The sequence below is a fragment of the Dreissena polymorpha genome, chromosome 7 (assembly GCF_020536995.1).
Source record: "Dreissena polymorpha isolate Duluth1 chromosome 7, UMN_Dpol_1.0, whole genome shotgun sequence".
Lineage (NCBI taxonomy): Eukaryota > Metazoa > Mollusca > Bivalvia > Myida > Dreissenidae > Dreissena > Dreissena polymorpha.
This window is the reverse complement of record NC_068361.1, coordinates 73078253-73102340: the sequence shown is the minus strand read 5'-3', so window position 1 is coordinate 73102340 and position 24088 is coordinate 73078253. Positions and strand designations below refer to the sequence as shown.

General features: G+C 35.1%; 2 protein-coding genes across 2 annotated transcripts in view; one reads left to right on the top strand and one right to left on the bottom strand.

The window, feature by feature from the left end:
• LOC127839827 (uncharacterized) overlaps positions 1–15691 on the top strand; it is an 87721-nt gene extending 72030 nt beyond the window's left edge. The window contains exons 2-5 of the mRNA XM_052368215.1: positions 14556–14738; positions 14994–15139; positions 15232–15272; positions 15453–15691. Of these exons, the coding sequence (XP_052224175.1) occupies positions 14556–14738; positions 14994–15139; positions 15232–15272; positions 15453–15691 (609 nt within the window). The remainder of the gene's footprint in view (positions 1–14555; positions 14739–14993; positions 15140–15231; positions 15273–15452) is intronic.
• A 4344-nt stretch (positions 15692–20035) lies between these two features.
• LOC127838909 (kinesin-associated protein 3-like) overlaps positions 20036–24088 on the bottom strand; it is a 38775-nt gene continuing 34722 nt past the window's right edge. The window contains exons 17-18 of the mRNA XM_052366999.1: positions 22310–22382; positions 20036–20663 (exon numbers count right to left, since the gene is read on the bottom strand). Coding sequence (XP_052222959.1) covers positions 20417–20663; positions 22310–22382 — 320 coding nt within the window. The 3' untranslated portion in view covers positions 20036–20416. The remainder of the gene's footprint in view (positions 20664–22309; positions 22383–24088) is intronic.

Genomic DNA, 24088 nt, shown 5'->3' with positions numbered 1-24088 from the left:
CAGCAAAGTGTAAACTTACTCAGATCATAATAAATGTAAAATAAATAAATAAAATATGCCAATGGACGGAATAAGCACAAGATGAGAATGGAAATGAACAATCATCAACTATAATACAATCAATAACAAGATCATGGACAGAAATATGTTCGCCCGTCGTCAAAAAAGGACCCCTTGTGCTGCCGCGTTTTTATGGCTGGTTATTTTACTTAACTTTAACATTTTATGGGTAAAAACATAGCTTGAAAGTTTTGTTTAGATTGAGTGAACAGGGAATGAGTAAACAGGTTTGGGATTTACGCACCATCTCAGGGAAGGAAAATGCCTTAACCCCTTACAGGTTGAAATTAATCTCCTCATTTAAATATAGATCCAGCAAAGTTAATTACTATTTATAAAACAAGCAAATTCGTTGAATTGATATCCGCCAACCAATAAAGTTTGTTTATGGATGTTTGCAAATCCATTGATATATGGTAAAATTCTAAAAAAATATTTAAGTGTAGGGTAATTGTTTTTAGGGATCGCGATTCGCCTCATTGATATCTACACACCCATGCAGATTGATATCAAAATTTTATAGCGTATATGTGATAAAGCCCTAAAATGTTACACAATACAAAAACAAAGGGCAATAACTATCATTTAAGAAAGTGTAGGGTTACGGTTCGTGTTTAACGTTCAAACTTGATTGATGACGTACCAATGATGTTCACATGTTCCCAAAGATGTTGTCAATGCTTCTCTCAGTATTTTATTGTAATTTCAAGTTGAAGTTTGCTTTGCTGTCTCATGACAGGACGAATTACAGGAACAACCATGGCGGATGTGTGGTTGGGCGTACAAGTTCTATACTCTGCCTATAAACACCAGTAACTTCAGACCTACTGCCCTTTGTGTGTATCCAAAAAAGGAAAAAGAGTTGTTTCCACTCTCCTACACCACTCTCTTAATCGTATCTTTCTGCAAATTTTTGGTTGACATAGAATTGAACCCAAGTTTGATAACAAGCAGAATGCCACAAAGCACTTCAGAGTTATTTTCTTTTGGGAACCTGTGAACATCTTGGAATGTCAACAATCAAGTTATAAAGTTACAATGATACAACAATATCCATAAGTTAAATCTTAAAGTCACCATGTATTTTTTTGAGGTACATTGATATACCAATTGTTCAAATTTTAATAATTATAACAATAACAATAATTGCAAACATAATATTCAATAAAGTTTTTATCAATTCTAAAAGCAATTCACACAATCCATGGATGTATCTTGCTGCACGGAGTGTATATTGACAGGAGATGAATCGAGTATTTGACCCTTACTGTAGTAAATTCAATCTTATGCAAAAACTATTCCTCCGATTTTATTGGTTTATACGTTATCTTGTTGCTTATTCAAAAAAAAATATAACTTTTAGTATATTCCCGTTGTTATTAATGGATTTATGGCGAGTTAAACACAAGAAATACACATTTTATGTTTTACCACCGCGCGTTTAAACGTGTTGCGGCTATCGATCTTTTACGATTAGCGTACAGCGAAGCGCCGAGGTTATACATTTTGATGTACCTACTCACGTCTTTTGTTAAATTATAGTTTCATTTCTCGGCCGATTTTGACAAATTATATATCATTAGAAAGCTTACGTTACGTAGTAAACAGATATATCAATATATATTAAGTTTTTCTTCTGATTTCGACAGCCCGGCGAGTTATAACTTTAACTTTTGCAATATCATACCGTTTTGGAGTTTTAGAATCTAGATTTACGGTTGACATGTTCGTACTTAATACAAATTTGTAGCGTTTATATTTGGAGTTCAGTTTTAAAAATAACATCTTGCTTAGGAGAATAGAATTCTGTATACGATAGAAAAAATTTTTGTTTAAAAACGAAAGTAATCAAGGAATGAAGGCGGGAAAATGTAGCGCGCGTTCCTAACGCACTGAACTGATGCTACGGTCTTGGCGATTATGCTTTTGTTTAGAAACCGGCCATTGAATTTCTTTTGCCATCTTATTATATTTTTTATGGAATATATTGTAGTATTTTGTTCACGAAACATATCAATAAAGCTTATTATAAATGAATCTTAATAAATTAACGATTTCAGCTCTTGTTTATAACACAGAAAGGGTGTAAAATTTATGATGAAACAGCGTATATAGCGGACCCTCTCGATATTATTCGGCTTTGCATGCATACTTGAAATAAAATGGGTGTCAAAAACATTCATCATTTGCTGTTTATTATCAACAAGGTAATTATGTATAATTATTTGAAATGTTATTTACCTTAAATTATCAATTTATTAAAGATTCTTGAAAATCACGGTCCGTGTTACGCGGGTCATTTCGTATTTTGACATCAGGGCATCATGTCCAACTATTGAAAATCAGATTTTTTTCACCGGGACGATGACGGCTTGGATTTAGACAGGCAGACAGATAGTTTATTCAGACTTAAACAACAGTACATCGTCTTCAACTCAAATATATACATTATTTTTAGACGAATTGTTAGGTGATTACACATATAGCAGTGACGATTCTGAGAATGTTGCCATGTTTCTTATCCGTGTAATCTAGAGTCCATGGTTTGAGCATTTTTATCGCGGTGTTCAAAAAAAGATATCTCAATAATCTTGTTTATTGATAGATCTGTGGTTTTATTGCCCCTGTGTTCAGCACAAACCAATTATCTCGTTATGATCAGATACTGTGCCGACCAATACTAAATAACACTATGGTGTCATACGCCACAGCAGGGACCTATACTTGTATATTGGTCCCTAACCACAGGTGGCAATGTCTGGTCAGATTACACTTTTTATGATACCTCCATGTCTTCTCGTGGTATTAGTGGTCATTTCTTGGAGTAATGTAACGCCAAATACTCAATTTTGCGTTTATAAGATATGTAGCGTATTGAAAACATTTTTAGTCATCTGCCCATACAGATTGCCATAAACTAAATACTGTATAGATGTCAGCCAGCTAAATCACAATAATTATAAGTGCTTAATACCTATACATGTACATTTTAAACATTTAAAAAATCTAATACTTAACATTTAACGTATTTAGCGGGTACCGGTAAAAAAACTCCGTCATTTCGTAGTCCTATAAAGAGTGTATGGTAGTGTACGGAACAACATAATTAAAAACAGCATTCTCATTTGACCACAACGGGGTTAAATAATCTTTCCGAAAAATACAAATAAAATCATAAAATGAACACCCTTTCTGTGTTATAATCAAGAGCTGAAATCGTAAATTTATTAAGCTTCATTAATACTTAGCTTTATGGATATGTCTCTAGAACAAAATATTTCAATATATTTCATAAAAAATATAATAATCATGGCAAAGGAAATTCAATGGCCGGTATCTAAACAAAAGCATAATCGCCAAGACCGTAGCATCAGTTCAGTGCGTTAGGAACGCGCGCTACATTTTCCCGCCTTCATTCCTTAATTACTTTCGTTTTTAAACAATTTTTTTTCTATCGTATACAGAATTCTATTCTCCTAAGCAAGATGTTATTTTTAAAACTGAACTCCAAATATAAACGCTACAAATCGGTATAAAGTACGAACATGTCAACCGTAAATCTAGATTCTAAAACTCCAAAACGGTATGTTATTTGCAAAAGTTAAAGTTATAACTCGCCGGGCTGCCGAAATCAGAAGAAAAACTTAATATATATTGATATATCTGAAAACTACGTTACGTAAGCTTTCTAATGATATATAATTTGTCAAAATCGGCCTAGAAATGAAACTATAATTTAACAAAAGACGTGAGTGGGTACATCAAATTTATAACCTCGGCGCTTCGATAAAAGATCGATAGTTACGACACGGTCACGTGACTTAGACACAACAAGATATTTGGCGTAACGGTCCCGTTTCTTATCCGTGTAATCTAGAATCCGTGCTTGCTGTGATAATTTTGATATAGTTTCTTTACTTTACCACACCTAGGAAGGGCTACACAACATTCATCAAACATTCAAAATTGTGTATTCACTGAGTATAGTTTCAAAGACAAAATCATCTTATCACACATCATCATAATACATTTTAGTTCATCGTATAATGTTTGAGCTAGATATTGTCTAGATAAAACTTCTGACCAAGTTTGGTGAAGATCGGATAAAAACTATTTGAATTAGAGAGCGGACACTGCTGTGGACATCGCCCGCCGCCAAGGTGAAACTATAATACGTCCCGTTTTTTTAAAACGGGCGTATACAAATTAGTTTGAAATTGAAAGGGATGAAATCAGCTGAAAGGAGGAAGAATCACTGCCCTGGATTTTACACATATGAAACAATTTAAGTTAGTGTAAGACAAGTTTATGAAGTGATCTCATGCCCTGGTGGTATCTGTAACCATCTGAGTTAAAGAAGTTAAACAAGAACACTTGTTGAAGATTGGAGCTAATTACCTTTTTTTTCTTCCACTTCTGATGACCCAGTTTAAACTAAGCCTAGATAAACATTCAGATTAAGTAGTTACACATATAACAAGGGCTGTTTGTAAAACATGCATGCCCCCCATATGGGCTCTAAGTTGAAGTGACAGCCATTTTGTAAGTATGTGTTTTGTCACTGTGACCTTGACCTTTGACCTAGTGACCTGAAAATCAATAGGGGTCATCTGCGAGTCATGATCAATGTACCTATGAAGTTTCATGATCCTAGCCATAAGCTTTCCTGAGTTATCATCAGGAGACCATTTTACTATTTCGGGTCACTGTGACCTTGACCTTTGACCTAGTGACCTGAAAATCAATAGGGGTCATCTGCCAGTCATGATCAATGTACCTATCAAGTTTCATGATCCTAGGCATAAGCGTTCTTGAGTTATCATCCGGAAACCATTTTACTATTTCGGGTCACCGTGACCTTGACCTTTGACCTAGTGACCTGAAAATCAATAGGGGTCATCTGCTAGTCATGATCAATCTACCTATCAAGTTTCATGATCCTAGGCATAAGGATTCTTGAATTATCATCCGGAAACCATTTTACTATTTCGGGTCACAGTGACCTTGACCTTTGACCTAGTGACCTGAAAATCAATAGGGTTCATCTGCTAGTCATGATCAATCTACCTATGAAGTTTCATGATCCTAGGCATAAGCGTTCTTGAATTATCATCCGGAAACCATTTTACTATTTCGGGTCACAGTGACCTTGACCTTTGACCTAGTGACCTCAAAATCAATAGGGGTCATCTGCAAGTCATGATCAATCTACCCATGAAGTTTCATGATCCTAGGCGTATGCATTCTTGAGTTATCATCCGGAAACCATTTTACTATTTCGGGTCACCGTGACCTTGACCTTTGACCTAGTGACCTCAAAATCAATAGGGGTCATCTGCAAGTCATGATCAATCTACCCATGAAGTTTCATGATCCTAGGCGTATGCGTTCTTGAGTTATCATCCGGAAACCAATTTACGTGACTTACATGACCAGACTTGAAACGTGGCTGACATAATTATGTTTAGGACAAAATGTTCTGAATGAATTTTATGAAGATTTTCCACTAAATTCCGTCCTTGGTTGTTCAAAAGGCAAATGTTGATGATGGACAAAGGACGACAAAATTTCATCAAAATAGTTCACCATGGGAATGTTGTGCTCAGGTGAGCTTTTAATGTGACATGTAGAGTATTTGCAAGGTACAATTGTATCACCATCGGCATGTAAGAAACATGTCCCTCTGTCCAGCATGTATTTAAAAAGCTGGAACTAGTTTTTAACTTAGTGGCTATATGAATAGAAAAATCACAGAAAAAGTTCAATGAATATTGGACAAACCAGACATTCCCAAAAGTATTTAAAGGTCACAGGATATTGGATAAAAGACATATATTTCCCGGTCTGGAAATTACATGAAAACTCAGATTTAAACTACAAATGTCAACAAACCGGCCACAAAATTATAATCAAAGCCCCGAAGGCACTGAAGTTGTTCGATGTTGTCGTCCTTGATTAGCTTGTGCGCTCCGCATAGGCTCATCAGTGTACATAGGCTTATCAGTGTTCACAGGGTTATCAGTGTACACAGACTTATCAGTGTACACAGGCTTATCAGTGTACATAGGCTTATCAGTGTACACAGGCTCATCAGTGTACATAGGCTTATCAGTGTACACAGACTTATCAGTGTACACAGGCTTATCAGTGTACATAGGCTTATCAGTGTACACAGGGTCATCAGTGTACACAGGCTTATCAGTGTACACATACTTATCAGTGTACACAGACTTATCAGTGTACACAGGCTAATCAGTGTGCACAGGCTAATCAGTGTACACAGACTTATCAGTGTACACAGGCTTATCAGTGTTCACAGGCTAATCAGTGTACACAGATTTATCAGTGTACACAGGCTTATCAGTGTGCACAGGCTTATCAATGTACAAAGACTTATCAGTGTACACAGGCTAATCAGTGTGCACAGGCTAATCAGTGTACACAGACTTATCAGTGTGCACAGGCTAATCAGTGTACACAGGCTTATCAGTGTACACAGACTTATCAGTGTACACAGGCTTATCAGTGTGCACAGGCTTATCAGTGTACACAGACTTATCAGTGTACACAGGCTAATCAGTGTGCACAGGCTAATCAGTGTGCACAGGCTAATTTTATTTGACATGCATTAAACCCTGTTTTCCCTGAAAGCAGCCAATATGTACAGATTTAAATAATAAACACTAGACACTAGACAGGCCAATGTCGTCTTACAAGCTGGTAAATACACTCACTGAGTAGTAGAGCAGACCCTCCTTAGTATTCGTCGTCTGCAGTGCAGACAGGCAGCATAGTGAGTTACGGTTCTTAGCATAGCTAAGGCTTCTAAGCACATACTGATTTGCAAAACAAGGTCTGTAAATTTACTCGACCAATCTAACGTGACCAACTAAAAATCGATGAAAATGCACTATTGAGCGTAAATTTAATCTACACAAACTGTTAATACAAAGTTCCATGAATATTGGGCAAGACATGTGGCGCCGCTATAGTGTTCAATGCAAATTGTTGATGACAGACAACAAACAACCAGATAAAGAAACAAAACTGAGAAAAGGTCGCCATGAGAAGGTTAAAAATGCTGTTCTGTTCTGTTAAAAATGCAGGCTCAAACAAGCAAACATCAAGTGTGAACTATCCTCCATAAATAGAGTAAAGGAACATATGCATGAGACATAATACAGGCAGGTTGATTAAAGCCTTAAGGTATTGCTATACTATATACTACATTTGTTGCTGAAATGTTGCCAATGTCTTGTAATCCATATGCTTGAACTTTAAGATGTTATTTCAAACAAACACAAATTTACAAATTAAAGCTCAAGAAAAAATTGCACACAAGAAATGATTTTGAAAACCTTATATAACTTAATAATAGAATAATCCAAACAAATTAACATGGATGATGGTAATTGCACAGAGGCGTCGGAGCTGTGGCGGCTGGGGCGAGTGGGGCCGCCGCCCCAATATTTTCGGCAGAAATGAAATTTCATCAAAGACATTTAAAAAGAATCATTTAAATACACATATATTTGAAAATATCTTTTCCACAAAGCAAGGTAATCACGCTTTCGCGGTTATGACATGTGTATTGTTGATTGTCATCACTCGCACGCGGAAATGTACGTGTCAATTATGTTGTGACCGGGCGTAATTAATTGGTCTCTTTTATAACAATAATCCCTTAATTATTGAGTAATTAAACCTGGAAATCTTAAATTGTCTGTATGATCTAAGCCTTTGCTTCTTTCTATTATTATAAAGGAAAGTATGACATGAAACAAATGTGCCTATATCCAATAGTCCTTAATTATCACAAAATTAAAGATACCTCAAGATACCTGAATTATTTGTAATAACTCAAAGTAATTCTATAATTTTTAAAACTTATTTAATGTTTTTTACCACTTTTTGTGTCATTTCAATATGTGTACTCCAAACCAACAAACGAATTTCTAATTTCGAAAACGGAATTTCGGCACAAAAAATCCTGAAGAACGTTCTTTCAACCCACATGATACCTATTGTTGTGTTGCCTGCTACAAAGTACAAACTGCTACATATAGTGATCACTTCTCCATCGTGTGTCTGTCTGTCACAACTTTTGTCATTCAAAAAATGCCTGCAATAGACGTGTATAAGGTCAGGTATCAGGCATAGCAACGCACCAAAATGTGCCATTTGATGCTAAAATTTGAAAAAAAATCCGGGGTACGCCGGACCCCCACCAACGGGAGGGGGATACCCTCTCCATACCCACCCCATCCGCCGCCCCAAATTGTTAATGTGCTTCCGACGCCCCTGTAATAATACGCTACCTGTGATTAAGCTCAACACATCTAGAGCAGCACAGCTGACTGTGGTCCGGACAGTACATTGTTAACTGTTCAACCTTGTGTATGACACATGTTAAAAGAGAAGTCTCCATCTTCTGAGAAAGTGGCCACTTCATTATTTTATCCTTTCCATAAGGAGATTTTTTATAAAACCACCGACCATGCTGTCTGTGAGAGTTTATACATTTTCTGCAGTAGTAATAAAGACATTTTTTACAGTAAAAATCTGCATCTATTTCTACAGACCGTTCTTTCTCGCAGATTGTACAACAATAATATTTAACCAAATCATAATTCCTTGAAATTCCAGATGTCGCCATTTTGATAATTCACTTTCAACAAACAAGATTTTACTAACTAAAATCAATTGAAATATTTATGTCCAAGCGTGTGTACACTAAATATCCCAGAAAACACACACACACACACACACAATGCTATTAAACACAGACAAGTTTTAAGAAATGTCGAACTGAACAGCAACCAAGTTAACCGTCAAATGGCGATTGTATTATAGGAGTAAACAGTGTAACTATGCATACTGTCACCTGACTATTGGGTATGGAGTATATTGATTACTTAAACTGCAAACAACAAGCTTTGTAGATAAACACTTTAAACCAGATTGTTTAACACACCAAATTTTTAATTGCTCTAATACATGCCATGTTATGATAATATAATTATAATTATAATACAGTAGCTTGTTACATATACAAATTTTATTACAATATATTAGATACTTTTCCTCAAACAGCATTTAAAACTGACAAGTAATACTTGGCCATTTAAATGCAATTGCGCTAATTGACTAGTGTGAATATTGCATAGTGCATACTGACATAGCAAAAGCCTGAGTGATACACATTCTGTTTTAAACACATGAATGTATAACATTGACAACAAATGTGTTTGATGCATTCATTATTAGTTTCGGATGGGTCATTGCGCCATCTACTGAGAAAGTTGCGACCTTAATATTTTGTTAAACAATCTACATACTTGAAAGATTTCCATAAATATGTCCAACTGTTGTTTTTTATTTACTTTTATTATATGGTTCCACTGAATAAGTCATTTAAAATATGGTACAGACAATAACTACCATTTAATAAAAATCTTGAAGCAATCAATAACTTACTACAAACATACATTATTGTAGCTGGGGTGAACCCAATTCTCTTAAATCTTAGAATATACATTTTGTTGATGTGAATGTCAACTTACATTGGCAAAATGTTGTGTAGCAATCTACAAATTAGTCCCAATCTAGGAGTGGATTAACAATTTCATTAAGGTAAGCGTGACGTTTATACTACATTAAGTTCTTTATAAACTCTTGTTAAAGCTGCATTTGTGTCATCAACTTATCCTACAAAACAGTTTCAGTTGCAATAGATATTTTAATATCCCAATTGTGTGCTTCGTTAAATTATAATCGTGTTTGATCATTTTGTTTATTTCTTAGTCACTTTATGATGCTAATGATGTGTTGCTCATGGCAAGCCTCGCCGTGTAATCCTTTCTTTAACGCATCAGACAAATTCAATTGCAGATTAGATTGTATGATTTAACATTTTAATTTTATGTCTGCTTTTGCTAATTTAAGATCTGATAGTAAAAATCTGCTGGTATTAAGTATGTTCTACTGATACTTTTTCTATCTTATATAATTTAGACTGTGTTTAACTGTCATTGTAAGCTCTGTTTTTTTTTCTCCTCTTCTTAATACTCCTGGTGCTGGTGCCTTAATCATTAAATGTGCTTTCTAGTGCTAGATATCACTCTGTATAGAAGTTAGTACTTTAAAGTAACCGAGTGCTTTAACATAGTCGTGGAAAACTACAAGTGCCAGGTCATGTTTATATAGTAACTACTGACACATTCAAGCATACTCACACTGTAGACTTTTTAGTCTTGTATTAAAGATACATACTTCAATAGTATTAAAACTAAAATTTAACTTGTATTTTAATATAAATATTTTATATAAAAGTTCAATACAGGCGTCTGATTTTTTCCTACCGTGTAAAATATCACTCAATGCAAATGTGGTAAAATGTCTCTGTGTAACATAACGCACACAAAACGCACATTTGGGGCATTGTTGGATTTATATAATGATCGAAATTTGTACCACATTTCATACAATCTTAAATAGGCAGCCATCTGGATCAACAAATCATTAGCCTCGGGTTATAATTACCGGACACGAATATTTGCTTACCATATGTGCCAATCTTCGGTCATTTCCGTATGTATTCGTTAGGTGTCCGTTGCATACGTATATTTAGGTTGCAGACACGTGACTTAACAAACGGCCAATCAGAATTGTATATGTAGACACGTGACGTTACACAGGCAATCAGAATTGAACACATAACAATTATCAAAGCTTTCGTTGTTTATATCTATATTTATGGACAGTCTTACTTAAACGGCTGAACATACAAGTCGCATTATTGCTGGCTTTCGCGGGATGGGCCCATTGCGGGCTTCGCATGTATCTTGTATTTGATAAACATTTTGGAAACGTTGTGTTGTGTTAATAAGCAGAAATAAAACGCAAAGAAATCAGAAATGAACTTAGTTGTTACTGTGTGTTCTCCACGAACAATACGCAATTACGCTACACAGTACATTTTATGGTGCCGTGTACCATGGATACGACCGAAGTACGATCACAAGTGCGATCACGTGCCGAAAAAATGAAAACATCACAACCACAACGCGACATGAATTCAGGTCAGTTGTTTAAAACAATTATTGCAAACTTGGAGAGGGAATTTCAAAATTTATAAAGTAGAAAATGAAAGTAAAAGGCGTCATGACAACGAAATTTTTAAGAATTGTTTTAAAGAATTTTATGTAGTTAGATGTTAAAAATAATAATGATGATAATAAATTATGTACGCACAAATTTTGCAAATATAAAAATTATGCCAATTTTGCATTTATCGGTACATTTTTATAAATAGCGGTGAATTGAGAATAAAAAGAGATATTTGAGTTTTACATTATTTTTATGAGTTATGGAAATCATTAAATTAAAGGTGTACACACAAGAGAGTATTTAAAGAATTTTTATATATATTTTTGGTATTGTAAGAATATAGGATTATGTACGGACATATGGGTTTTTTTGCATACCAATACATTTTAAATTGTTGGAATGATTGTAAATTTTCATTAAATTAAAATGTAAAAGGAAAAATAAGAGTATTTAAAACAGTTTTGTTTATTATTTTAATAAAGAAAATTTGTGGATGATTTTATTTATTAATATAATAGAAAAACTCGAAGAAGGAGCAAATATAAAAAAATATTCAATGAATTTATCTTGTAATTTTACATTGGCAGAATTATGAACTTAGGAATTTAGATTATTTAAGACAGTTTTGTTTATTATTTTAATAAAGAAAATAAGGCAGGTTTGGTTTATTTGAATGATAAAGAAAATTAAAGAGGACGAATAAATAAAATTATTGGAAAATTTAAAAATAGTTTTCCGAATTGTAAAAGAAAGAAAATATGAAATAAGAAAAATAATGTTGATTGCGAATATGAATAGGGCAGACACACAAAAAAAAATTATTATGTAAATATGTATATACGTCATTGTGTTGATGCAAATATATGAAGGATATCGGTAATATTGAAGGTCTTGAGTATTTTTAAGTAAGAATTTAATGCGATCTGACGCGTATAGCGCAGTTAAAATATAACGATATGTACGCATTAAATTTCTAATATAATTGTTTAAGGGTTACAATTATATTTTATGAGCACGGCTGACTGATCAGCGTTAGGACATACCGAGCCCGAGGTTCTGATAACCTTAGCGTCCTCATGAGTAAGAGAATTTATCCCTGTGCCATCGAAGCAAATTACGCTATGGACAGAAGATGCGATGTCGCATAAGAATTATTTGAGTAGTTCGATTAGGAGCAAAGACCTGAATTTTGAAGTATACCGATACGTGTTCTTATATTATGAATGCATATATATAAAAGTCTGCCTTGTCATATTTGCGCATTTTTACAAGTGCACAGGTCAAACACGTCAATAAATCTATGCCCAACGGCAAAACTATAGTGATAAAGATGAGGTTTATGAAACCATGATATGAACAGGTACGTCTATCATTACCCATTTCTCTAGGTCAATAAAGTGGCGCGCGCCTGTCAAAAATTTACTGGCTGCACGTGCGTAAAATGATTATGCCTAAGGCGGTACACAAGTCATATTAAGTAAATGGCTTGTCAGATGTCAAACTGTCATGTACTTATCCGAAGTATGTTTTGAGGAATTGACTAATATTTTTTCGTTGTAAAGATTTTTTTTTTTTTGAATAAGATATCACAGTAAGTTGTCATGACGATATTTAACAATAACTAAGGGGATATTTATAAATGTTTGCCATGATTTTGAACAACTGATACTTGTATCACCACGACGCAGATAAAAAATATCGAGATTTGAAGACAACGCCGAAGAAGAGCGACTTCGCGAGACAACGCCTTCCACAACGAATAGAAGAAACAAACAACAAAATTAGAATGGAACATCACGGCGTTTACTCTCAAAGTGAATACCTGGTTCTATCGCTAAAAGAAGACCAACGCCAGAAGATTTCGAAGGACAACAAGTGACGCAACACTGGACACAATACTTGTGACGTTAAACACTATAGAGTAGATGCAGCCGTTCAACTGTTTGACGTGCGTAGATAAGCATTTGGAATGATACTTCCGAGGCTTAAGACATCAAGGAGAACACTGCTTTAGTTAATACCTCGTGAGCATTATGGCCAATAGAAGATCTTAATGTCCCGAGAGAAATGAAGACGCTGGGGCCATCAAAAAAAGTACAAACGACAACGAAAACAACAACAACGATGAATACAACGGAAACGACAATCGACGACGCAAGTTAAACATCGGAAAGCAGAGCTGAATCAACAAACGCATTCCAATTGCCACGGGCGAATCCACAATCGGCTTATCTTCATGACGGCAGCAATGACTTCAATGAAACATCGTATTCGCCGCGAGCTACAACTTCAAGACAACATGGACGACACCAGATGTACAGATGGCCAACGATCAACATATGATGTTCTACACAACATTTCGATTGACATTTAAATTGTATATCAATTACTAATGTTATTTATTTCAGCAGAGATGCTTGTCAAGTAAATTATATTGTTATCCGCATATTTTCCATCATTTGAGTGTGTTTATATGAATGTAGTTTTTGTTATTTAATTAGTAATTCAATAGTAAAATTTTAAAAGATTTTTTTAAATCATAAAATATAAAAAAATCAAATTAAGGGGGAAAGTTGTGTAACATAACGCACACAAAACGCACATTTGGGGCATTGTTGGATTTATATAATGATCGAAATTTGTACCACATTTCATACAATCTTAAATAGGCAGCCATCTGGATCAACAAATCATTAGCCTCGGGTTATAATTACCGGACACGAATATTTGCTTACCGTATGTGCCAATCTTCGGTCATTTCCGTATGTATTCGTTAGGTGTCCGTTGCATACGTATATTTAGGTTGCAGACACGTGACTTAACAAACGGCCAATCAGAATTGTACATGTAGACACGTGACGTTACACAGGCAATCAGAATTGTACACATAACAATTATCAAAGCTTTCTTTGTTTATATCTATATTTATGGACAGTCTTACTTAAACGGCCGAACATACAAGTCGCATTATTGCTGGCTTTCGCGGGATGGGCCCATTGCGGGCTTCGCATGTATCTTGTATTTGATAAACTTTTTGGAAACGTTGTGCTGTGTTAATAAGCTTGTGCGTAAAGTGTCGTCCCAGATTAGCCTGTGCAGTACGCACAGGCTTATCAGGGACAACACATTCCGCTTTTAAGGTATTTTTAGTTTGAAGGAAGTCCCTTCTTATCGAAAATCAAGTTAAAGCGGAAAGTGTCGTCCCTGATTAGCCTGTGCGGACTGCACAGGCTAATCTGGGACGGCACTTAACGCACATGCATTATGCCCAATTTTCACAGAACAAGACACATATGAATATATTTTCATTCAAGAGTCATTTATATCAATACAAGAGTTTTAATGTGTAAACTATCAAATAGGTGAGAAAGTGTTATGACCGACAGTGCTGTATAGAAGTAAGAAACACAAGTGGTGTTATTCCACAATATCTCCCTGACCCAATGCTATGTTCCGATGACAAATCGCACTACCGACAGTTTGAGGACGTTCTTGGAACCGCCACAAATGTGAGTCACATGCCATCTACATCAAACGAGACCATTGCCAAGGTTGCTGAAGAACAGCAGGTATGTTAAAATCTGTAAGGTTTAAAAAAAATATTCTCTGGCAGACCTGCATTTAGAAACCCAGATGCTTTTAATATTAATTTTGAAAGCTGTCATTGTTACTTATAAAACTGCAAATTACTATATAATTGAAAGCTGTCTTATCTGTCTTGCATTTGCATAATTGTCCTGCCGGACTCGATATGATGAAACTTTAATAAATCTTACAAAAACAACGCCAGGAAATGTATTCTTAACTGTGCGAAATTTTTACAGGGTTGTCAAAACAAATTTCAGGTCGGACAGAATGCACGCAGTATTGTCTGTTGTTATGAGTGTCAAAAACCACGATGTATATACAGCAAGAAAACACTAACTACTAGAGAGGAAAGAGCACTGAAGAGGATACAAGAAAAATACAAGTAGTTGTACGGGATGGTATGTCCATTAAACAATTTCATTAGCAGACACATAGAAACTTCATTTTTAAATTATGCCGCATATAAAATGACAGAGACAGTGTCTTTATAACCTGCATCACTCAATCAGACTTTAGTAGTAGTTATATTTTCTGTATCAGGAATACATGATTAAAATCTGTATATAGCATTTTTAACTTTGAATGTTTTATTTTATAGGTACATAACAACAAGGAACTTATGATTAAGATTTTCAAATATTACATTTGAGCAGCATGCATTTTAAAAACTGAATGACCTTATTTTTATTTTCCAGGTGATGGGCTTCATGGGACGGTATTTGTTAGGCTACAGCTTGGCTGCAGCAGTCCCATTGAGTTTGCATACTATGCCTCCCCACACATAACAGCAGACAAAAACATATGCTGCTATTGTGCCTCGACTAAAGAAACAGAAAGGGACGCAGACTCTTTGGACAAATTTCGTGTGGTTCTTCCACAATGTAAAAAGTGTCAGGCCACAAAACCAGTTATTAAACGCCTCCCTAAAAAGTGAACATTTGTATGCGTGTGTGTACCCATATTAAAATGTTTCGTCTGAAAACAGGCATATTAAAAAGAAAAAACTTTATTCTCTGACATGTTTTTTCAGCATATATGTCTTACCTCACCTGTCACAGAGTGAAAGGTGAGCTTTTGTAATCGTCTTTAGTCCGTCGTCCGTCTGTTAACCTTTTTTAAAGAACATCTTCTCAACCACTCAGTGTTCTTTTTTGAATTAACTTCACACAAATATTCCTTGGATGTGTCTCAACCAAAATAAATAATAAACTAATTCTATGCCATGCAGAACAATCTTAACCAATATTCTTATCATGAGCCAGAAGACTTAGCTTTATTTGATGATTACCTTTGGTATATAAAAGAGTTCAATGTCAAAAATAAAAAATACAAAAAAAAAAAAATCCTTACCTACCTACCCACCTAAATTTACCTGGGTCGGGTTATGCCAAACAAACAATTTTTTAATTATGGCCTGACTTCTGTATCAAATGCCTGCGTATAGCTTTTAAATTACGCAATTGCATTTGGGCAATTTGGCACTTCTTGGTGATGTGAAGGTCAAAGTTAAGAGTGTTGGTCATTGTAACACCAAGATCTCTCACACGGTCTACTAACTTAACAATGCATCCTCCAACACTCACACTTGATATGAACATTTTAGATAATTGTTGCCTTGTTCCGTATACAATGATTTCTGTTTATGATTGGTTCATTTTTAGCTTGAAAGTTGTCATCCAGTTTATAATATCATTGAGACACTTATCAAATTGTTGTATAACGTATGCTTCATTTTCATGATTTTCAAAACATATGGATAACGACACTTGTTTAGAAAATAAATCGATAAGAAGCTCTGAAAAAACAACACCTAAATAATATTTCAAAAATATAATATTTAGTGTAAAAAGAATTTATTAAACATTTATTTGCATCTTAAAACAACGCGTCATTTGTATCAAAGTAATGATTGTCTTAAGACTGAAAGACGGACAATTTGACACAACAAAGAGCTCTATGCATAAGACGTATTATTTTTTGCATTTGCATTTTTTGCTTCAATAAATTACCATAATGATACATTTAATTATAAAATAATAATTTTCAATTGCATGAGTACGCTAGTGTGATAAAAATGAGTGATAGAAAGTGTAAGGGGTGCATTGAAAATAACGTACTTCAAAGCCCTATCATAAGCGAATTGCATGACGGTGTTTACATGTAATTATAATTTTGATGGGTTTTGTACAGAGAATGACACTTTTGAGGAATATTAACATACAGCTGAAAAACACAACTTTACATGATGCGAATTGAACTGTGTATTCACGTATATTGAAAACTCGTTACTAGTGAGTATGCGTGACACATTTCTAAAATTTTAACACACATATATGAGATATCGATCGTGTATAAACACATTTCATTTTACAAGCCTCTGTTACATTGACATTTGACCTCTTAATCTAAAAATAAATAGGCATATTTCTTTCAAGCAACCAGCATACCAACATAAAGCTATCTTCGGTCAAATTGTCTACTTAATAATAGATGAAATAGACAGTCTACGGATCAAAAGAAGGACCTTCCAACGAAAAGCCAAAAAGACTCTTCTAAAATTGGGAGCACACTCTTTTTAATTGGGTTGTTTATTTTATTCAATAATAGTTCAGTCATGTTCAATGTTAAGTTAACCAACAATACAGATATCGTGTACTTTAAACAAAATCGCCTGTCAGCGATGTTCACTTTTCCAGATGGGTGACATTTCACGGGTGGCGGACACGTAACTGACCACGGTGTTCGGTAAAATAACAAAATTGCCGCGAGTGCACAATATCGTTAACAGGAACACAGGGTTGAATTTAAAGTTGTTTTATGAATATGAATTTCAGTAACAACCAATTCAAGAATTTCTATTGTAAACAAGGGCTGTTTGTAAAACATGCATGCCCCCCATATGGGCTGTCAGTTGTAGTGGCAGCCATTGTGTGAATACGTTTTTTGGCAATGTGACCTTGACCTTTGACCAAGTGACCATAAAATCAATAGGGTTTGCAAGTCATGATCAATGTACCTATGAAGTTTCATGATCCTAGGTGTAAGCTTTCTTGAGTAATCATCTGGAAACCATTTTACTGTGTGAAGTCACCGTGACTTTGACCTTTGACCTAGTGACTTGAAAGTCAATAGGGGTCATCTGCAAGTCATAATCAATGAAGCTACATGATTCTAGGCGTAAGCGTTCTTGAGTTATCATCCGGAAACCATTTATGTAAGATTAGTCACTGTGACCTTGACCTTTGACCTAGTGACCTGAAAATCAATAGGGGTCATCTGCAAATTATGATTAATGTATCAATGAAGTTTCATGATCCTGGGCACAAGCGTTCTTGAGTTATCATCCAGAAACCATTTTACTATTTCGGGTCATCATGACCTTGACCTTTGACCTAGTGACCTCAAAATCAATAGGGGTCATCTGCGAGTCATGATCAATGTACCTATGAAGTTTTATGATCCTAGGCCCCATCCACATATACAGTACATTTAAAGTATCAAAGAAGTTCAAATAAAGCCCCCTTCTGGAGTACCATGTACATGCAATTAAGTACCAGCTTCATATGTACTTCAAACTGTCAGCAATAATAAAATACTAACAATGTCCAGGTGGAAGTACAATTGAAGTTCCGTCTAAAATATTTAAATTTTGCTTCAAGTATACTTTGCCCAGGGAAGCATTTTTAAAGAACACTTGAAGCACATCTGAAGCTGTCCTAGCTCATACTGGACAATGAAGTACCGTTGAAGTATCAATATGGGAAGTACCACTGAAGTATCACAGAAGAACAATAGTATGAAGTACTATTGAAGTATCATACCAGTACAACTGAAGTACATTAGAAGTATATAATGATTGAAGTACATTTTAAGTACCATTTAGGAAGTACTATTGAAGCGTTACATTAGGTAAAACAGAAGTACATTTAAAGTACAATTAAAGTATTAATTCAGTACAAATGAAGTACAATCAACGTATTATTTGGAAAGTACTTTTGAAGCTCTCATTAGGTATAACAGAAGTACATTTTAAGTATCTCTGAAATATCATTGAATAACCAAAAAGTACTATAACTAATTCTCATATATCTAATGCTTAAAGAAAACAAGAGCACAGCATAACAATGTGTTTATACACCAAAGTTCCTGCTTTAATCAAAATCGCAAGCTTTTCTAACATGCTTGCGGCAAGCTTGCAGCAAGCTTGCCGCAAGCTTTGTGGAGGAAGTTTGCGCAAGCTTAAAATTGGAACCTCGCAGCAAGCTTGCGCAAGCTTGCTGATAATTGTTGTTTTGCTGATGATATTTATTTGCAAGCTTGCGCAAACTTGCAGATTCCATAGAATAGTACTTTCAAGTTTGTGTACAACCTTCCAATCTGAAAAAAGTAAAGAGTACAAAATTAATGAACAATTTATATTTTACAGTTTGTATTACATAGTACTAGTATCTACATAATTGACACATTTGAACATTTCAACAAGTTAGTGCCCTCCTAGCATTTGCACATTTACTGTTAATTATGCCATTGAAAGCTGAATCGGACAGGCACAGTGTACCATTGTCTTTTTTAAATGCATTTAACACAAAATGTTTCAGTCTTTGTAGCAACACAAGGCAAACATGTTGTTGATTTTGTCACTGTGACCTTGACCTTTGACCTAGTGACCTGAAAATCAATAGGGGTCATCTGCGAGTCATGATCAATGTACCTATGAAGTTTCATGATCCTAGGCATAAGCGTTCTTGAGTTATCATCCGGAAACCATTTTACTATTTCGGGTCACCGTGACCTTGACCTTTGACGTAGTGACCTGAAAATCAACAGGGGTCATCTGCTAGTCATGATCAATCTACCTATCAAGTTTCATGATCCTAGGCATAAGGATTCTTGAATTATCATCCGGAAACCATTTTACTATTTCGGGTCACCGTGACCTTGACCTTTGACCTAGTGACCTGAAAATCAATAGGGGTCATCTGCTAGTCATGATCAATCTACCTATGAAGTTTCATGATCCTAGGCATAAGCGTTCTTGAATTATCATCCGGAAACCATTTTACTATTTCGGGTCACAGTGACCTTGACCTTTGACCTAGTGACCTCAAAATCAATAGGGGTCATCTGTAAGTCATGATCAATGTACCTATGAAGTTTCATGATCCTAGGCCTAAGCGTTCTTGAGTTATCGTCTGACAACCACCTGGTGGACGGACCGACCGACAGACCGACATGAGCAAAGCAATATACCCCCTCTTCTTCGAAGGGGGGCATACAAATTGCAAAAAGCTCATTATAAGCATATTCAGGTGAGCTTAAAATACTTATTCAGTATAAAACAATTTAATGATGTTATCAAATGCCCTGGTGGTATCCTTATCCTCCATAGTCAAATGCTCTGACATCTCGGACGGCCCGAAGTGATAGTTCTGTGGGTAATCATTAAATCTCATTCAGCTGTGTAGTTCGCTAGATGGGAACACTGTGTAAATACATGTGTGTAAAGTGTTGTCCCACATTAGCCTGTGCAGACTACATGTTTTTCGTTTAAAGGAAGTCTCTTCTTAACAAAAATCGTTTCACTAGAACGGCACTTTAGGCACATGCATTAAGCCCAGTTTTCCCACAACAAGGCTCAGTTTGATAAAAGTTAGTGATGTTATCTCATGCCCTGGTGGTATCCATATCCTCCATAACCCTCCTCTCCGTCGTCTGCCACCTCAGGTGGCCCGTAGTGGTAGTTCTGTGGGTAGTCATCGTACTCATCCAGCTGTATGGGTCGCCCGTACTGGTCCAGGGGTGGGCCATACTCGTCCATTCCCCTCCCGTACCCACCTCCCACCCCACCGTTAACAAAGCCCATGTTGGAGTCCGGCCGGGCATACGGCTCGTATTCATTGCCATAACTGCAATTTAACCCAAACTGTTTTTTATAGAAGCTTATGAGAAAATGATGTTTAAAATATTTTCACTCTCCGAGAATGAGTCCAATATATCGAAACTCTTGTATAATTTATGCAGTAAATTGAAACTCACGGAAATGAGTTCAGTATATTGAATCTCTTGGAAAAATAAGTTGAGTATATTGAAACTTTTTTTAAACAAGCAAATTCGTTGAATAGATATCCCCCGCCAATATGCTTCTGGACACAAAAGTGTTATATTTGACACTTAAACAAGAGATGTGTTCGTCAGAAACACAATACCCCCTATTGCGCCGCTTTTAAATAAAAATATTTTGGGTGTTGACCTTTGACCTTGAAGGATGACCTTGACCTTGAACCTCCACCACTCAAAATGTGCAGCTTCATGAGAAACACATGCATGCCAAATATCAAGTTTCTATCTTCAATATTGCAAAAGTTATGGCCAACATTTTTTTTCAGACGGACGGACAGACAGACATACTGACTGACGGACAGTTCAACTGCTATATGCCACCCTACCTGGGCCATAAAAAGCAATTTTTCAAGATACAAAGGGTCATAACTCCGTTATTAACAGATGGTGTACAATGCCATTTGGGGTGCATCATCCTCTTATCCATATATATACTCATACCCACAGGTGTAGGGAGCGTGGCAAAGTCACTTTAACACTATCAATTTGTCATAAAACAACATTTTTATCATATTGACAAAAAAAAATATTCATAATTGTTTTTTTTCTGATATTCATATATATCATATCAGAAAAAAAAAAATATAAATTTTTTTTTTGGTCAATATGACAAAAAATATTGTTTTATGACAAATTGATAGTGTTAAAGTGACTTGGCCACGCGCCCTACACCTGTGCTCATACCAAGTTTCAATGAAATCTGCAAAAGCACTTCCAAGATATGGCTCTGGACGGATGGACGGAAAGACGGACAGACAATGCCAAAACAATATCCCTCCCCCTATGGCGGGGGATAATAAGTTGAGTACATTGAAGTTGTGGAAAATTAGTTCAGTATATTGAAACTCTTGGTAAATCAGTTCAGTATATCTAAACTCGTCAAAAATTAGTTATAATAATTAAAACTCTTGGAAAAAATCAGTGTATTGAAACTCTTGGAAAAGTATTCAGTTATACCATAAGGCAATTAACACAAATATGTAGGTGAAATTTTAAAAATGTTGCATTTTGTCATTAAGTAAATACAGTTTACACATGTGAATGTCAAACACAACATATTTAAATTAATTCCTGAAGCTTTTATCTTAGATTCAGAACAGCAGTTTGAAAAATACAGACAAGCCAAATCATTGTTCACTGGTTCAATGCTGAACAATGTTGTAATTATTTCATTCTTTTTGAAATTATCAGCCAAAATGCTTCATGATTAGAGCACATTATGATTCAAACTGATGAGCGATTCAAGCATGGTGAAATACACATTGAATTACTCTTTCAACATTTTCAACATAACATAAACAAATTGCGTAATTTTGATTGAAACACACTTTTAAAACTATTTGAATAATTATACTACTTATAGATTTGTGGCACACATTTTCACACTACAAAAACAAAGATGTAGAAAAATGAGACAACTACAATAACTGACCCATACACTCCATTCTCGTCTATGTACTCTGGTGTCAGGTGACCGTCCATGACCAGGGCTGGGTCATACCCATCTGTAAACAGACACACACCCAGATATAACATGTCTGGTGAAATTATCACACAGGTATTGTTGGAAGCACAAGTTTATAAGCCCTGCACTTTTAAACTTTGAACCAGGCTTGCCGCTTCCTTAGAATCTTATATGAATATAGGCAATATTTTGAACTACAGTTGTATAAGAATTGGTCCTAACATGGGTCCAACTGCATTCAAAGATGTTACATCTACAGGAAGGCAATATCTCTGGGAATGTCAATGCTTGCATAAAATGTCAGTTAAAATGGGTCTTTAAAGGCATCAACAACATGACTTCACAGAGTTTACAAATTTGAGGCATTTGTTAACAGAAGAATAAAATTACATACACTGAATCCCATTCAATTGAAATATAGCTATTAAAGGGGCCTTTTCAAGTTTTGGTAAATTGACAAAATTAAAAAAATGTTTCAGATTCGCAAATTTTCGTTGTAGTTATGATATTTGTGAGGAAACAGTAATAGTAATACTAAACAATTTCCATGCGCTAAAATATCCATTATATGCATCTTTTGATGATTTAAAAACCTGAAAATTATACAGCGTTGCAACACGAAACGATTGATTAATTTGGAGAATTCTGCTGCAGCGTTATAGTTTGTGATACTACAAGGATTGCTTATATAATGTATAAAATACATTGTTGATTGTATCAGGGCGGATGGCCGAGTGGTGTAAGCGATAGACTTTTACTCCAGGGGTCAGTTGCTCGAGCCCAGTTGCGGGTTACTTTTTTTTCTCTCTTTAATTTTATTCTTGTTTTTTACTGGAGCTTTTTATATCCAAAGCTTTCATTTATCAATATTAAGCATTTAATAACAAACTTCAATACAAGCCAAAATCTGTGAAAAGGCCCCTTTAATAAACATAAATGTATCTTTATTTATAGCCGTTCTTGTCCTGTTTTCATTTACTCTCTGATGTGTTCCAATATATATGCACATATGACTTGTTTAACTGCAAACTATGTAGAGTATTTATTGATTAATACAATATAAGTCAAACAAAACCTTTTTTTATATAAAAAATATCATTTAAGATACTTGCCAAATAACATGCTGCATTAACCTTGTGAATAAATTTGCATTGTTACTATGAAACTTTAGGTACACACATAGAATGCACTCAAACATATCTTATTCTTTTGATATGGGTAATTAAACAAAATTCACTTTATTGACAAAAACTATAGACATAGAAGAAAAACTCACATCTCCATAGTGCAAAACTCCATTAATTTAAAAAACAAGCTTCTTTATGGCCTAATTTTATGACTAAGAAGGTGCAACCTTTGACCTTGAAGGATGACCTTGACCTTTCAGCACTCAAAATGTGCAGCTCCATAAGATACACATGCATGCCAAATATCAAGTTGCTATCTGAAGGGACATAGAAGTTATGAGCATTTTTTGAAACCTAAACGCAAAGTGTGATTGAAGGATGGACGGACGGACGGTCTGATCACTATATTCCCTCCTTCGGGGGCATCAAAACATAAATAGATCAGTAAACAGTAAGGAGTATATTCCATACACACTAATAAGCTATACTATCATCAAATTAAATCATTTTACAATGAAATAAAAGCTATTATTTTCATAAGAATTAATGTCATTTTTGCATGCATTCATTCATGTTGCGAGGACAAGAGCCGTTTAACGCTTAGTACAGACTGAAGAAT